This window comes from Anomaloglossus baeobatrachus, chromosome 2, assembly GCF_048569485.1.
Source record: "Anomaloglossus baeobatrachus isolate aAnoBae1 chromosome 2, aAnoBae1.hap1, whole genome shotgun sequence".
Lineage (NCBI taxonomy): Eukaryota > Metazoa > Chordata > Amphibia > Anura > Aromobatidae > Anomaloglossus > Anomaloglossus baeobatrachus.
Window position 1 is genome coordinate 598,659,422 of NC_134354.1, and position 18,064 is coordinate 598,677,485.

At 41.5% G+C, this 18,064-nt stretch overlaps 1 protein-coding gene across 3 annotated transcripts in view; it reads left to right on the forward strand.

Moving 5' to 3' along the window:
* The window catches only part of PCDH9 (protocadherin 9), a 108,432-nt gene that overhangs the window by 16,389 nt on the left and 73,979 nt on the right, over window positions 1-18,064 (forward strand). For 2 of the 3 annotated variants that reach the window (XM_075336833.1, XM_075336832.1), the window contains exon 3: window positions 13,836-14,807. The exons of the other annotated variant lie outside the window; for it this stretch is intronic. In XM_075336833.1, the coding sequence (XP_075192948.1) occupies window positions 13,836-13,988 (153 nt within the window). In that variant the 3' untranslated portion in view covers window positions 13,989-14,807. Of the gene's footprint in view, window positions 1-13,835; window positions 14,808-18,064 lie in introns of those variants that run through there. 3 annotated transcript variants of the gene reach the window in all.

Genomic DNA, 18,064 nt, shown 5'->3' on the forward strand with positions numbered 1-18,064 from the left:
AAGCTGCTGTGGTTTGTCTGCTGAGTGTGAACACAGCCTTAGGTCTCATTTACACATCCGTGTTTAAATATGAAAAAAATGGTACCGGTGTCATCAATGTGTTGGATCAGTGTGTCATCCACTTACAGCTTGGTCTGTGTGTCCACTTTTACCATCCGTGAGTCATCATTTTTTTTTTCATGGATGATTAAAGGGAACCTGTCACCAGATTTTGGGCCTATAAGCTGCGGCCACCACCACTGGGCTCTTATATATTGATTGGGGTCCTGCGCAGGCGCACTATAATACTTTGATCTGCCCTGCTCAGGGCAGATCAAAGTGCTCCTGCGCAGGACCTCAATGTCGGCCTGTGTGGATGACGTAGGACGCATCATACACCACGGCTACAGAAGAAGGACGACAAAGATGGCCAAAAGAGGAGTCACCGCACCCGGAAAACGGAGCCACCCATCTGACCCCTCTGTACCGTAGCGACCATTTAGGTGAGTATTATAAAGTGATTTTTACGTTCTACACAGCGGCCTGGGCTCTTATATACAGCATGTTAGAATGCCGTACATAAGAGCCCACTGGTGGTGGCCGCAGCTTATAGTTGCCAAATCTGGTGACAGGTTCCCTTTAAATATCTTTCCAAGCTTGTCCAGATCTTTGCAATATTAAGTACGGGCAGCCCCCGGTCCCCACACAGATTGCACACTGATGCCATCATGTTTTTTATGGACCCATAGACTTTTATTGGCCTGTCACCCATGTTGCCTGGAAAAAACACACATGTTTCAATGTATTTTGCATGGATAAATGGTCCGTGAAAAAACAGACATGTAGCATAGCATTAAATTTTATAATAGGTATGTGTGGTATCTAGGAAAAAAACTGAAATTACACGGATGTCTGAAGGAGGCCTTGTAGAGTACTTTATTATTAGTATTGTAGAGGGACTGGAGTTGTTGGCAGTGTTATTATTTTAGGGTCTGTGCGCACTGGGAAGATGTGTTTCTTAAATATGCACCGTCTGGCAGAATTCCACACCTGTGGCAAAAAAACGCACCCAAAATCCGCATGCGGTTTTACCACGGTTTTGCTGCGGTTTTGGTATTGATTTGCCATGGTTTTGTCATTGCGGTTTGTAACCATTATCAATGCTAAAACCGCAGGGACCTGCATAAAAGAGGTGACATGCTGCTTCTTTTTGTTGCAGAAATTCTGTAGCAAAACTTGTAAAAAAACGGAAAAAAAAACGCAGTGTGCACACAGCATTTTGGTTTTCTCATAGATTTTGCTGGGGAATGACTGCAGGAAGTTTATGAACAAAAAACGCAGCTTTTCTGCAGCAAATCCACGGCAGAAAACGCTGTGTGCGTACAGGGCCTAAATCAGTTTTTCAGTAGGCCTGATCAGTGAGGATGACACCACTGTCACTGGACATACACTGGCCATTCTTCTAATATAACCAGCGGACAAAGGCTTTCTTGGCTCACAGATATTTCGGACACAACCTCCTCATTGTTATTTGATAAGAAAGCTGCTTCCAGACTTCTCTCATATAGGGCATGGTGAATCCCCGGGATCAGAGATCCCTGTACACATAAGGGTGCTTTACACGCTGCGACATCGCTAGCGATCTCGTTAGCGATGTGACACGCCAGATCGCAGATAAGATTTGCCGAGATCGCACATAGGTCATTTTTTTTTTTTTTGCGCCGGTCACATGTGCGATCTCGGTAAATCGTATGTGCGATCTGGCGTGTTACATCGCTAAAGTGATCGCTAGCGATGTCGCAGCGTGTAAAGTACCCTATAGTCTAGAAACTGACGACTAGGGCTATCCCTTATGCAGAGATCTTCTTGGCATAGTTTTGCATTTTCATTTTACTGTTTGTTTTTTTATTATTCTGCGGTGGACAGATGTGCCTTGTTCATATATAAAATGATTTGTTGCTGTCTTGATGTCTTTATAGGAAGAGTTCTTTGAACATTTTATCTGTTTTTTTCCATAAAACTCATAACGAAACCATTACCAAGGATGTTAACCCAAGATTTAACCTGGCCTTGCACAGACTACCCCAAATTCTGCAAATGACATGAGACAGTATTGTTTCTTATACACACGTGTTTTATGTTTATTGTACCACAAATGCCACAGTTGATTTAAAGGGAATCTGTCACCAGGTTTTTGCTACCGCATCTGAGTGCTGCATTATATAGAGGCCGAGACCCTGATTCCAGTGATGTGTCACTTACTTTACTGCCTGCTACAATTTTGATTTAACTGTTTTATGTGCTGCAGATCTAAATGTTCTCTGAATTCTGAACTCTGAATGACCCCGCCCACATCACTGATTGGCTGCTTTCTGTGTGCATATACAGAAATCTGCCAATCCGTGTAAGGGGTGTGATTGGACTGCCTATCTGTAATGATGATCTCCTGCTGATGAAACGATGATATTATAAAAACTACACTGAGCAGCTCAGTAAGTGACACATCACTGGAATCAGTATCTCTGTCCCTACGTTATGCTTCTCTCAGATTAGGTGGCAAAATCCTGGTGACAGAGTCCCATTGAGCGATTGTTCTCCTGTGAGATTTGTTACAGAAAACTCCATAGGTTATTCATTTCTGTAAATTTACATGCATTGGACAGTTGTGGTCATTTCTGCGACAAACCTTCAATATGCGAGCGTACCCTAAACCAACAGGTGCTATTGTAAATGTTACTGTATTGTATATTTTTATGTAATAAGTAAAAAGCAGTACCGTATGTAACCGCACAATAGTATAAAAATATTGTACATTTTGCATAGAAGTAAATTTTTATATTGGTAGTAATATCCAAAAAATGTATATTTATTTATTTATTTGTTTTTTTTGTTTGTTTTTTTTTAATGATATTTGGTAGAATAAAATAAAATTTAATGAAAAAACTCAATTCTGCATGGACATTTGTTTGACTGAATATCCGCAAAGAAGATATTATTTTTTTTACTATATTCTAAGACAACAGTATAGACTTAAAGTGGTTGTTCTTTGGGGTTTTAGAATTGATAAATTACACCTCATTCAAGCGTCTTTTTATTTTTTGATTATTAGAAAATACTGACCATTTTTCATCTCTGTCCTGCGTTCAGTAATCCGTCATTTCAGTCCACGTGTCCGTTCATGCCATCAATGTGACATCTGTTTTTCTCATATGCAAAAAGCAAAAAAATGAAACAAAAAACATTAAACAGTAATTTACATACAGCACTCGAGTGACACATTGATGGCATCCAAGGTTTTTTACAAACACTTTTATTAGAACTGGAGAGTTTGAATGGCAAATCGACGAAAACCAGACATCTCAAAAAGCAACTGACGTGAATGTCCCCATAGACTATAATAGGCATGTGTTCTATCCATGTAGAATATAACCAAGGGCGGACATATAAGGCTGGTTTCACATCAGCGTTTTTTTTTTGCAGGTCAGCAAAAAAACACAAAACACATCTTACCGGATCTGTTGTGTGCTCAATGCAATGTCAATGGACTTGCGGCAACATGCGTTTGTGTGCGGTAGTGTCAGGATCCGGTGAGTTGCAGTTTTTCCCTTATATCAAAAACGCAACTTGTTGCGTTTTTCACCTCCGGCCAAAAACTGCATGTCACCGGATCCTGTACATTGCGGCAGTAGCTGCAATGTATTTCAATGGGTGCCGGATCCGTTTTTAACAGTTGCGGTTGAATGCTGCAGGAAGATGTTGTTTGCTGTACAGAACATGGTCTGAGTATCACTCTCACACACACACTCATTCACTCATTCTCACTCACACTCAAACTCACTCACACTCACTCTCTCTCACTCTCACACACTCTCTCTCATCCAGAGCAGCATCCACGCTGTCATGGCAGATTCAGCTCACCCCGATCACATGACTTCAATACCCGCCCAGCCCCATTCAGCTCATTCCCCACCACATGACTCATAAACTGTAAGTCACAGGATCCAGTAAATAACACTTGTGTTTGCATGCATTCAACTCAAATTCAACAGGATCCAGTCACATGCAGTTTGCGTTTTTTTGCCTCAAGGCAAAGAAAACGCTGATGTGAAACCAGCCTAAGGCTGCTTTCACACTACGTTTTTTTAACATGCGTCATGAACGTTTTTTCTTGCTGCAAAAGCGGATCCTGCTTTTACAGCAAAAAAACGCATGCAAACGCATGTGTTATTTTGCAGGATCCTGTCACTTTAAGTTTATGGGCGGGCATTGGAGTCATGTGATCGGGAGTGAGGGGAACTGAACGTGAAAGACTGGGAGCCGACATCTAACAGCTGTGGAGACTCGTAACCAAGGTAAACATCGGGTAACTTACTTGGATACCCGATATTTACCTTGGTTACGAGCGTCTGCAGCTGCTAGGAGCCGGCTGCCTGCACACGTAACAAACGTAAACATCGGGTAACTAAGACCGCGGTTACCCGATATTTACCTTGGTTACGAGCGTCTGCAGCTGCTAGGAGCCGGCTGCCTGCACACGTAACCAAGATAAACATCGGGTAACTAAGACCGCGGTTACCGATGTTTACCTTGGTTACGAGTGTCTGCAGCTCTCAGGTGGGGGAGAGAGAGAGGGAGGGGGAGGGAGGGAGGTGGAGAGAGGGACTGATCACACGAGGCTGGTTTCTGTGCATGCTCAGTAGGGCAAGCAGGATCCTGTCTATCAGCATGCCAGCGTTCACATACGTTTGCGTGCAGTATAGTCAGGATCCAGCAATTTGCAGTATTTGGACGCAGCTCAAAAACGCTACAAGTAGCGTTTTTGAAAAAAGATAAAAAACTGCAAGTCGCTGGATCCTCACTATAACGCACGCAAACGCATGTGAGCGCATGTTGACGCGAGTCCATTGCAAATGCATTGAAATGAAAATGCATTTGCACTGGATCCGTTTTTGCGTTAAAAAAACGTTCATGACGGATGTTAAAAAAACGTAGTGTGAAAGCAGCCTAATTGGAGCAACCTGCACAGGGGTCCGATAGGTGAGGGGGCTCATCTCCACTTTTAAAGCAGGTGAAATTTTACACTATAATGAGCCATTGAGCTGAAAAGGACCCTTATATTGTTCTTCCTCAGGGGTCCTCTTCTGTCTGTGTCCACCAGTGGATAAAACGCATAGAGAATTGGGGTGTAGTATGGCATAAACCATCCGGTGAATATAACAAATTTCCTTTATTCTGTAACCACTGAAACAAGATGATTTGTGCATATAAAACTGACGCGTTTTGGCACAAAATGCCCTTACTCATAGTTATTTTAAGTTACTATGATTAAGGGTGGTTTGCAGCTGAAACGCGTCAGTTTTTATATCTACAAGGATTCTCTTGTTTTAATGGTTACAGAATAAAGGAAATTTGTTTTATTCACTGGATGGTTTGTGCCATACCCTTATTTTCTGTTTTTTTGTGCTTCACCAGGGGACTTGGCACCCATCAGATCCTGTGTTCTTAGTTCCTTATTTTCAAGCAAGCATGATGATCCTTTTCTGTTTTTCCTATATGGATATAACACATACATGAAATATAGTTGTCTGAATGAGACCAGAGTCTTCAGATAGCTAATCAATCAGTTAATATCAGATTGGAGAGATTGTGACTCCTGGGACTCCCATCATCAGCCAAGTGAAGTGGCCATGGCCTCTTAATCTTTTTGTTATTAGACACATTTCCATACATTTTATAGTGGCTATTTCTGTCATTACAGCCCTCTGTATTTCACACTTATTTCAGTCGGACTGCGCTGTAGTACCAGACATGGCCACTACAAAATGTATGGCGCTGTTTCTGGTAAAGTAAAAAGTAAAGGCCACAGTTTTCCACAGGAGACTACTTTAGCTGATTTGTGTGGTCCTATGAGTTAAACGTCCACCAACTTCATAGATTATTAATCAATATTATATTTCCAGAAAGCCCCTTTAAGTATAAATCTCATCTACGGCTTACTACTATAAATATGATTTACATAAAGTTAAAAACAAAAGAATATCTGAAAGTTTATACTTTTCTTTGTCATACAGATTGGATAGATACATCATATACATACTGTATATATCATGTAACTCAACATCTCCTTTTGCACCTAGCTGATGTCTCTGAGATATGTGCCCAATTTGGCTCCATTACTTTACAATTAATATTTTATAATGATCTAGGTAAATTGTCCGTCCTCATGGGAACCACGCTGTGCATAGCCTGAAAATTAGGGTTTATTTTCTATATCCAGTATGGGCACCTTTTGTTACAATGTGGCTTTTGAGTTTTAACAGGGGCCAAACAGCACACCTGACCCTGTTGGCCTTTTGCTGGTCTTCTGGCATTAAGTTATGTATATAGTGTTGTTATTATTATTAATATTGAAGTCCACCGAAGAATTACATTAATAAATACAAATAAATATTAACACCTCTAAATAAAAGATAGAATGTTGCGGTCCTACAATATAATAAAACTGTGCCCAGAAACGGTTGCACAATGTTGGCACAAAGCCGCACTTTGAGTCCTTACGAGAGATGAAAACTACATTCATGTGGAACTGAATTCTACTTGACCGTTATAAAAATTTGCTTTCGAAATAATGCAGATATTTTGTAATTTGCTTCTGCGTGGATTTAGGAAAATGGTGGCCGCTGACTACCATATTTCTGAACCATAAAATGCTATTAAAATCTTCGAAAGTAAAAAACCTATACTCATCTCTGCGGCCTCTCCGCGGTCTGTTCGATACACACTACCATATGTCTGTCTGGTCTTCATTGCATCTTTGGATCAGCGTTGGCAGCACTGAAGTCCCCAGGTTTCCCAGGCCTGGGAGGGTTTTGCACTTTTGCACACAAAAGTTGTGTCTCATGATGTTGCAGCCTTTGTGGGGGCAGGTGCAGAATACTCCCGGACCTAGCAAACCTGGAAGCCTCAGCCTAACTACCAAGGGCCCTGGGATTTTAGTGCTGCCGATATGAAAATACAACGAAGATCGGATAATTGGCAGTGAGGACCGAAGAAATAATCTGTGCACATAATGATTTTTATTATATTTTTTACATATTACGGATACTATGAGTCTGGAGAAACCCAAAGCATAATAGGGGACATACATATGTTGAGAATATGTTCTCTGCGAGTCGAAGTTTGCAGAAATAATGTTCATCCCTGGGCCTTACAGCTCCATCGTACTTGTGTCGCCGTAAGGTCTCGCTGGACGCATTTTATGGATATATTTTATCGTAGAGGCAATTCTTCTAAAAATGAAACCTCTAATAGTCCAGTGGGACCTATGTATGACTGTGTATGACGTTCAAGGTATCTAGAGGTCCAGTATTCCTCCATAGACCGCCATGGCTCCTTTATCATATGGTACTATCATTTTCCCATGTCAGTGATCTCTGATATATACTCTGGCCTTTATCAGTGCCGCATCTATAACACGGCAGTTGTCGGCAGAGCCCTGTGTAATGTAGAATAAGCCCCTCAGGAGAGCAGCCGGGTGACACTGGTCTTCAGGTATCAGTGTACTATTAATAGGATAGTTTTTACATTATCAATGAATGAATTATTTATTGTAGCCATTACTGACCTTCTGCTTTTGGCTTATGAAATCAGTCCTATTTTTCATGTAAAAATGGATGTATTAAAATTTAAAAGCACCTTTGTACAGAATAAAAAGAAGGGAACGTGTGTCCTGAAGTCCTAAAGGAGCGAATCGATGTGCTGCGTCCTCTTGTTTTCAGATACTCAATGGTTTTTTTCTTGACGTCTTCCCAGCAATTATTATATAGGCCAGGGCTCTCCCAATATCTAAGTCAGATATTTCAGGTGTAACAGAACAGTGAATCTACCTTCCCCCACAATTAAAACTAAAGTCACCGCCAGTTAAGTAAAGGCCACGTCTCACTAAGCAACATCGCTAGCAACATCGCTGCTGAGGCACGACTTTTGTGACGTAGCAGCGATGTTGCTAGTGATATTGCTGTGTGTGACATCCAGCAACAACCTGGCCTCTGCTGTGCGGTCGCTGGTTGTTGCTGAATGTCCTGGACCATTTTTTAGTTGTTGCTCTCCCGCTGTGAAGCACACATCGCTGTGTGTGACAGTGAGAGAGCGACAACTGAATGTGCAGGCAGCAGGAGCCGGCTTCTGCGGACGCTGGTAACCAATGTAAATATCGGGTAACCAAGAAGCCATTTCCTTGGTTACCCGATAATTACCTTCGTTACCAGCGTCTGCCGCTCACACGCTGTCAGTGCCGGCTCCCTGCTCCCTGCACACATAGCCAGACTACACATCGGGTAATTAACCCAATGTGTACTCTGGCTAGGAGTGCAGGGAGCCAGCGCTAAGCGGTGTGCGCTGGTAACCAAGGTAAATATCGGGTTGGTTACCCGATATTTACCTTAGTAACCAGGCGCAGCATCGCTTCCACGCGTCGCTGCTGGCTGGGGGCTGGTCACTGGTTGCTGGTGAGATCTGCCTGTGTGACAGCTCACCAGCAACCCGTGTAGCGACGCTGCAGTGATCCCTGCCAGGTCAGGTTGCTGGTGGGATTGCTGGAGCATCGCTTAGTGTGACGGTACCTTTAGTCTGCCCCTGGCTGAAGCCGCGCGACACTTTATTTGTGAAGAAAAGAGAGAAAGAAAGGTAGAAAAAACTCCTCTACAGCAATAAACTGTTAAAGGACGACACAAGTAAAACTTTCTTTTACAAATTCCACTATGTGATACTTTGTGCCTAAAGAGTAAAGGTCAATACTTTCTGGACTAAAAGAAAAATCAAATCCGTGGGTAATTTATATTGGGAGGCTTATGTTATGCCTTAGGCCAGTCTGGAGTGATCCTGTCAGAGTGAAAATGTTATCCTATCTGCTGGCAGCATGGTACAGGACAGGACAAGCTGAACAGATTGATTTATTTAGTATTTTTGAGGTAGAGGATTCAGTATAACTTGTATCTCAGTGATATATTGTAAATCCCTGCTGGCTCTGGGTGTATGGCTCCAGCGGATGGTCGTATGCCATCTCTGTATGTCTGGATACAGTGATGACTGTCCGGTACTGAACAGGGCCATCCACATCCCAGAGAAACCAGGGATGGAATGTAATAAATGTAAAGTAAGGTACTGTTTATACACAGTATTGTTTCCTACATATTATAGGGAAGGGCAGATATATCATTGATGCAGCCTGTGCAGCTCAAAAAGGGCCCGAGTGTTAAGGGGACCGCTTACACTTCAAAAACAAGTGTAATTGTGCATTATGATGCACTTGACTTTAAAGGGCCATTTACTGTTCTTACACAGGGGCCATCTTTTGTCTGTGTCCGCCAGTGGTTATAGGTATATATTTGGAGCACTAGCGGACACAGAAAGAAGAGGGCCCCTGTGCAAGGACAGTATATAGGCCCTTTTCAGGCCAATAGGTCATCATAATGCCCAATTCCGCCTGTTTTTTGGTAGAAATGGGCCCCCAACCTCTCTGGCCCCTGTAAGGCTGCACCAGTGATATGTCAACCCCTGATTTGAAGTTTTCCCTGAATTTTCCCTATATGGCTAGTATATCTATAGGCCCTGTGTACACAGTATAAGTTATGAGTGTCCATTTGCTATACCTTTTTCTTTTTCTGATCTCCACCACATTTTTCTATGTAGAGTCACACAGTTAATACCATACATATAGTGTGATATATGTATATATATATATATATATATATATAATTTTTTTTTTTTTTTTTAGTGGATGTCTATGCCAAAATAAGATGTAGTCAGAGCCTTTAAAGGGAACCTGTCATCATTTTTTTCCCTATTAAATCAATGGGTTCCTTTTAAATCAAATTCCCCAGCTCCTCCTCATTTATCACATATTGGCTGCAGCAGATTGGACAGCATGTTCAACATTATAGGTATTAAAATGGGTTTTCCCATCTTCTGATAAAAGTCTGGTCACTTTATGTGACTGCTGACTTCTGAGTCCTGACAGTGTGCGCACCAGTATTATCTGTGAGAGCAAGTGGTCATGTAACTGTGTGATTTGCATATTTCTAGCCATATTGTGACTAGATGTGCCTGGCTTCTGTCAATACAAGTAAAATGAAAACATCTACAGTAGTTGAGATACGAGACCATCCCGCCCTTACAGGCAATACCAGAGCATCCGGATACACCCCACTCTTTTAGAGTCCAGAAGTCTGCAGTTACATAAAGTGACACACAACTTTTTTTCAGAAGACCAGACAATCCCTTGAAAGAGGATATCCACTTATTGGACATCCCCTACTCACTCTCCTTGTTCATCCCTGTAAAAACAAATAAGACGCTACTCACCTCCAGTAAGTCCGCAATTTCATCGATGTCGTGTTCCTGGGCCCATGTTACATTGATATGAAATGCGGGCCCAACGAACAATCGGCACCCGCTGTCTGTCTCCCTGCCTTTGGACATTTGAGCAGAAAGTCAGCGCTGCGCTCACATCCTGCTCAAATGTCTGAAGGCAGGGAGACAGATGTTGGGTGTTCATTGGTTGTGGAGCCCACGTGTAATAATTGTGTCACGTGGGCCCCAGGTACGCGGCTTTAGACATGTCTGGTACCGCGGCCGCACAAGAGGTGAGTATAGGCTTATTTCCTTTTATGGGAAATCCCTTTAAGCCTTAAGGGTGCTTTACACGTTGCGACATCGCTAGCGATTCCTAGCGATGTCGTGCGCGATAGCACCTGCCCCCGTCGCTTGTGCGACATTTGATGATCGCTGCCATAGCGAACATTATCGCTACGGCAGCATCACACGCACATACCTGGTCAGCGACGTCGCTGTGACCACCGAACAATCCCTTCCTCAAGGGGGAGGTGCGTTCGGCGTCATAGCGACGTCACTGCGGCGTCACTAAGCGGCTGGCCAATAGATGTGGAGGGGCGGAGATGAGCGGGACGTAACATCCCGCCCACCTCCTTCCTTCCTCATTGCCGTTGGACGCAGATAAGGAGATGTTTGTTGTTCCTGCGGTGTCACATATAGCGATGTGTGCTGCTGCAGGAACGACAAACAACATCGTACCTGTGGCAGCAGCGATATTAAGGAAATGAGCGACGTGTCAACGATCACCGTTTTTGTATGATTTGCGATCGTTGATCGTCGCTCCTAGCTTTCACACGCGATGTCGCTACCGGCGCCGGATGTGCGTCACTAACGACGTGACCCCGACGATATATCGGTAGCGATGTCACAGCGTGTAAAGTACCCTTTAGTGTAAGTGTATTTATCTATCTTTCCATGCTTGTATTACTTTTCATATGTATGTGCAGGGGAGTTTCAGTTTATAATTTATTATCATATAATCCACTATGTAATAATCTATATAATATTGTTTTTTAACTCTCAGAGTCTACATATGATTACTCATGTTATTCCATGCTATACTTAGCTATACTTAGGACTGAAGTTTCTAGTCTTTCCCCATGTGAAAACATAGGAAATGTGTGATAAATGTTCCATTTGCACCTCGCCACGATTTGTGAAGCAGCAAACTTCATCCCAAGTAAAGGTTCAAGAATCTCAGGTCTAGTCAGATTTATTCCCGTCTGTGAAACGTGCGGGGTCTGTTGTACATTCAGCGCCAGACTCTGCAATATTTTATCATTTCTGCTTTTGTTTCTTGGGTCAAGATGGCAATCTAGATTTAGGGTTTATATTTTCAGACAAGCTCTGCAGCCAGCATTGGCCTGTCACTTTATATTTATAAATATCCAGGGAGGGAAGTTCAGGCCAAATAAAATTCTTTAGATATATATATTTCTTAACAACCACACTCAAAAAAAATCACTGGTTAAGCAAGTGAATGTGAACTCTGGAAATGCACTGTAATCTTTCAAGCATCTGATAGGATTTAGCTTGAAATTGGAGATTTCGGCTGGCTCATTTTCATTGTCCTTTGCACAACCAGTGCATTCTAGGGATAATGAAATTTAGCATTTGATTGGAAAAACGTACAAAGGCGAGTCTGAAATATGTTCTCATATTATCTACGTGAAATAAGAGGATGAATGATGCACAGTTTCTAGCTATCTAGATATAGATATTTCTCTCTGTACAGATGGAAATGTATATAACTCTGTACAATTAGCAAATAACAATAAGGACCCAGAATTTGGATTGCTGCTTCCATTTTCACTTGGGGGGACGATATGCTCTCAGGTCAGATTGCTGACAATTTGGAAAGTCAGTCTCTGCTTGTAGCTGAATGATTAGCTAGAAAAATAATCTGACAGATCCGTCTTTTTTTTTTTTTTTAGCTGTATATCAAATATGGATCAGTAATATTTATTAGGCCTCCTTCACAAATCCATGTTTAAATATGTACGTAAATCAGTGTGTCATCTGTGTGTCCGTTTTCACCATGAGTGTCGTCAGCGTTTTCTACTGATGGATAAAGAAGTAAAGAAATGACAGAGCTTCTCCTATGCTTTACAGTGTTAAACACATACACCACATAGATTGCACACTAATGCTATCCGTGTGCTGTATGGGTTTATCACAGATCCATAGACTTGTATTGGGTCTTATCATTCGTGTGTTGTACGTGTGTTTCTCAAACCCCTAGAGTTGTATTGGAGCTTGTCTACCCTGTGCTGTATGTGTGTTACACTGACCCATAGAGTTGTATTGGCCCTTATCATCCGTGTGCTATGCGTGTGTGTCACAGACCCATAGATTTGCATTAACCCTCATCATCCGTGTGCTGTACATTTGTTTCATGGACCCATAGATTTTCTTTGGCCTGCGTCATCCGTGTGCTGTATGTGTGTTTCACAGACCCGTAGATTTGCATTGACCCTCGTCATCCATGTGCTATACGTGTGTATCACGGAACCATAAATTTGTATTGACGCTTATCACCTTTGTACTGTATGTGTGTTTCACGTACCCTTAGACTTGTATTGACTCTTCTCATCCATGTGCTTTACGTATCTCTGAGCCATAGACTTGTATTGGCACTTGTCATCTGTGTGCTGTACATGTGTTTCACGGACCCATAGATTTGTATTGGCCCGTGTTTTCCGTGTGCTGTGTGTGTGTTTCACGGAGCTATTGACATGTACTCGCCCTTGTCATTTATGTGCTGTACAGAGTTACAGAGCCATAAACTTGTATTGGCACTCGTTATCACTGTGCTGTACATGTGTTTCACGGAGCCACAAACTTGTATTGGCCCTTGTCATCCTTTTGTGATGTACTTGTGTTTCATGGACCCATAGATTTTTATTGGCCTTCGTCATCTGCGTGCTATACATGTGTTTTACGGATGCATAGACTTGCATTGATCCTTGTCATCTATGTGCTGTACGTGTGTTTCATAAACCCTAGATTTGCATTGGCACTTGTCATCCATGTGCTGTACGTGTGTTTGACCGACCTATAGACTTGTATTGGCCCTTGTCATCCATGTTGCTCGACAAAAATGGACATGTCTCTGTGTGGTTTGCATAGACAAAGTCCATGTAAAAACACAGACATATGACTAACCCCAAAGGTTATAATGGGTACATGTGGGATGCGTGTACAAAAATGGATGGCACATGTACTGGGAACAAGCATTTGAGAAGGAGGCCTAATTTTGTATTTTTAGACTACATTGAGATATGTATGGTAAATAGATGTATATAGAATCTGGGGGCTCCTAATGTCATAATGTGGAGCTCCTGATCCTAAAGCAAAATCTGTAGTGGGATTCCCTAACTATGAACCATCATTTATAGTAAAGGTTTCCCTTATTTTTTTTTACAAACTTATAAAGCCCTATTAATGTCCACATTGCTTTACAGACATCGTCACTGTCCCCATTGGGGTCACATTCCAAATTCCCTATCAATATGTATTTGGAGTGTGGAAGGAAACCAGAATACCCGGAGGAAACCCACGGAAACACGTTGAGAACATACAAACTCCATCCAGATGTTGTCCTTAGTGGAATATGAACCCAGGACTCCAAGACAATGCTAACCACTGAGCCACCAAGCTGCCCTTATGGAGAAGAAGGACCTTTTGATGCCCTTCAGCCTCAAGAGTCGGTTGCAATAACAAACTCCGCACCTATATATTTACCACCTGCAAACTCTACGGGGAAAATGTAGAATTGTAATGTCTCTCTTTTCCGATATATATATTTATGAAGTGCTTCAAACACACTCGTAGCAAATCTCAAACCTTGTAAATCTATTTTCTCATATAAAGTACTGTACTTACATATTCCAACTGGAAGTTGTACCTTTGGGATGACTTTAAAAAGATATATCATAGAGTAGCAGTGAGCAGAACTGTTGTAATGTATTTCTGTTACGTGGGATGAGTGCTTTCAATCATCTTTATACTCTTGTCCTAAATTTTCTATTCTACATCCTACAAAGATGGGACAGAATGTGCTTTCACATTACATCTAGGTTTCCCGTAGCCTGTTTCCATGTAAAACACTGTTATATGGGTTTTTTTCCCCATATTTTTTATGTAATATTTGAGGTGCTTCACTTCAATAACAATGCATTACATTAACCCACTTTTTTTTGTATGGCTATGGTTTTTTTCTAACTCTCATGCAAAGAGAAGTATTGAAACTTTGTATAAAGAAGCCAAATACAATATTAATGCATTTTTTTTTACTTTTTTTTTTTTCAATATCACCATCTTATTAAAGGTTTAGTGGCTTGATGTAAAGCATAGAATTTAAAATAGTTCTGCCTGCAATATGGTGCACAAAATTGTATTTATTATTGGCCAATTAAAAAATGTCATTTGTGTGAGGTTGCAGTAATGGAAAACTTTTTTTATTGCATGTATGGTACCATTTAATACGTCAAAATGCTTTTTAAAAGAGTGAAAATAATTGTTTCCTAAATGTTTCATCCTATGTCAACTGTGGTTTGTTTACCTGTGTGTAGCTTGGTCAGACAATCTACGGAATATACGTCTGTGATGAGGAATATCTCCTATGTCTTAATGCAGTGGTAGCACTTCCTATATAAAACAGGTTTTAGATATTTTCTCTTACTAATTATACATATTGGTTTCATCAACGTGGTTTCATTGTTTCATAGGTTTAAGGTTGAAAGAAGACACAGGGACATCAGATTCCACTTATAACATAACATGTTGATCTAGAGGAGTTACGAGCCACATGAGCTCTGCGAGGGGGTCACGAGACACCTCGAGCTCTGAGAGGAGGTCACGAGACACATAGAGCTCTGAGAGGGTGTCATTAGCCACATTGAGCTCTGAGAGGTGGTCACGAGACACATAGAGCTCTGAGACAGGGTCACAAGCCACATTGAGTGCTGAGGAGGGGTCACGAGCCACATTAAGCTCCAAAAGGGGGGTCAGAAGGCACATTGAGCTCTGAGAGGGGGTCACAAACCACATTTAGCGCTTCTCACACTGGTGACACCAAAGCCGTCATTACCAGTATAATGGCAGCCAAAATGTTTCCACAGAAATCACCACACCGAAACAGTATAACAATATCCAGAGGGTCCCTACCTCTATTAAGATCTTCTGTGTGGGGCTACTCACAAATGTCACCATCTGGAGACCTGCTCTTCATATCTGTTTGCAAGACCTGGTGCAAATGCACCTAGCTGGTAGGTAGCCATGAGGCTGGGATCCACATGTTGCTCCTGAGGAACAGGTTGGAGACCCCTGATCTAGAGAAAGGCAAAAACCCCATGACGCTGATGCTAACTGCCCCATTTTAGGGGAAAAATTAATTCCCGACTCCACATACGGCAATCAAACTAGTTGTCTAGATTCACGCCCTCCCCAATCACAGAATTTAGCATCCATAACTTTTAGCATATTTATCAAACAGACGTCCCAGCCCTCATTGTACTTTAGAAGGTTTAGATAGCTAACTATACAGCCACACATAAACAGTTATTTTCAGCAATACAACCAGTAATAAGCATTGTTGCAATTAGGCTATATTATTTTTGGCAAGTGGATTGCATTGTTTGGAAGTGTCTTAAAAGGGTTGCTCAGAAATAAGTCTGCTTTTTCTTTTAATCATAAAACTCATCATTCCAGTTTATAAGTTACTTACGCTACCAAGTGAATTTCCCTGATGCAGATTTTGGCGCAGAAATTTCTGTTCCTAAATATTGGTTCCTTCTATCTTAATGTAGTTGCTTTAGATGAATAGGATTGCTTCAGAACTTTCCAGAATAATATCTGAAGGAAATATTCAGTGTGTGCATTCACTCCTATAGGAGTTATACAGGGCTATTTATTTTTAAACTATGTGCCTAAGAACTATTTGCTAACTACCCACCTGTTGTGTCTTCGGTCCTGACATCGATTCAGCGTCTTCTGCTGATGCTATGTCGCCAGAACAGCGGCTTCTCTTCCACTCTGTTCAGTTGATGGGTCATGACTGTACCAAAGAAGAAAAAGAGCACTGCACGTAAATCCAGGGGTACTCCTGTTGTAAGTATGAATTGTCAAAAAACACCTTTATTGAGTACACAAGACGAAATTTTTTTAAAAAAAAACATTTAAAACAGGACATGAAGGACAACACACACGAAGCGGAGCCTATCCCAAGATAACAACGTGAATAAATAACATGTGAATAAATTGTACCCTGTGTTTGTACAATGTCAAGTATCATATAAGAAGAATATACACAGACATATATTATGCATTAAATATCGTAAAGCCACCTGATGGTATGAAAATATAAAAAAGGGCTGTAAGGTCAGCCACAGGAAAGTACCAGTGAACAGTCATATAACAATTAAATAACCGTATGTGGACCAAGAGAGGTCAGGTAGATTGAGCAAAACAGAGACTCATGAGCCACCTGTACAGGGTTAATACCAAAAATACATGGGTAAATGTATAGAAATCACAAGATCATATTGTAGAAAAATCATATATTAGAAAGGGGGCAATAAGTCTAAAAATACCATATCTAAAATCAAGAGAACAGTATGGAAATGACAAACCCCATTTAGGTGATGGATTAAGCGATAAGCACCTATAAAATAAAGTGCAAAAACTATATGTCTGGTGTACATGAGCCCTGGATGCAGATGAAACAATGAACACCTGTATAGAGGGTGTAAGAAAGTGCTTATATGACCGGTGTTCATAGGCCCTGAGTATATAAAGAATAAAAGGTGTCTGTGTAATTATATAGCACAATAAAAGGAGTACCTCACTATCAAAACACTGGTGCTTTTTGGTTGCAAATGGTGCAATGAGCAACTGCATAAAGGGTATAACCCAGTAACCAACTACCTCTGTTTTGGGTGCTAGTAACCCATAGATATATATGCACAAGCTGGCAAAAAAAGAAACATAGACCTAAAGATATGCACAATAACATCAAATAGATGTGTGCAAGATGGCCAACAAAGTGAAACACAAGGGTAACAAGGGAAACACCATATTCACATGAGAAAGCAAAAAATACCACTCAGAGTAGGGGACTCCACGCGTATCGCTGCCGGAACGGCTTCATCAGGGGAAAAAAAATATCGTCTTGTGTACTCAATACAGGTGTTTTTTGACAATTCATACTTAAAACAGGAGGGCCCCTGGATTTATGTGCAGTTCTCTTTTTCTTCTTTGGTACATGTCTTCTTCTTTCATTGCACCAAGGTGCACCCAATTATACACTACATTGATTATAGTGGTGCACTCCATCCCCTCTTGCTCTCCCGATGGGTCATGACTTCTGACATCATGCTTATGGACAGCCGGCTCCCTACTGCCTAACTGCAAGAAGGCGGGTGTCAATTAGCATGATGTAGACAGTCAAACCCCATCTATAGAGCAGCCCAGAAGAGGAAGACCTTCCTGTGTTGACATGGAGCCGCATAGTTGACCGCTCTGAGCCAGCGCTGGGTAGAACAGGCAGGTACTTATCTACTACCTGCCTATAGTTTTAGTCTGAAAGTATAAAAAAGGTATGAACAACCTCTTTAAGACTCATTCATTCATCACAGAATCACATACCTGTTCTTTGTGATTTTCATGGATAGAGCTTGTGTTTATCATGGTA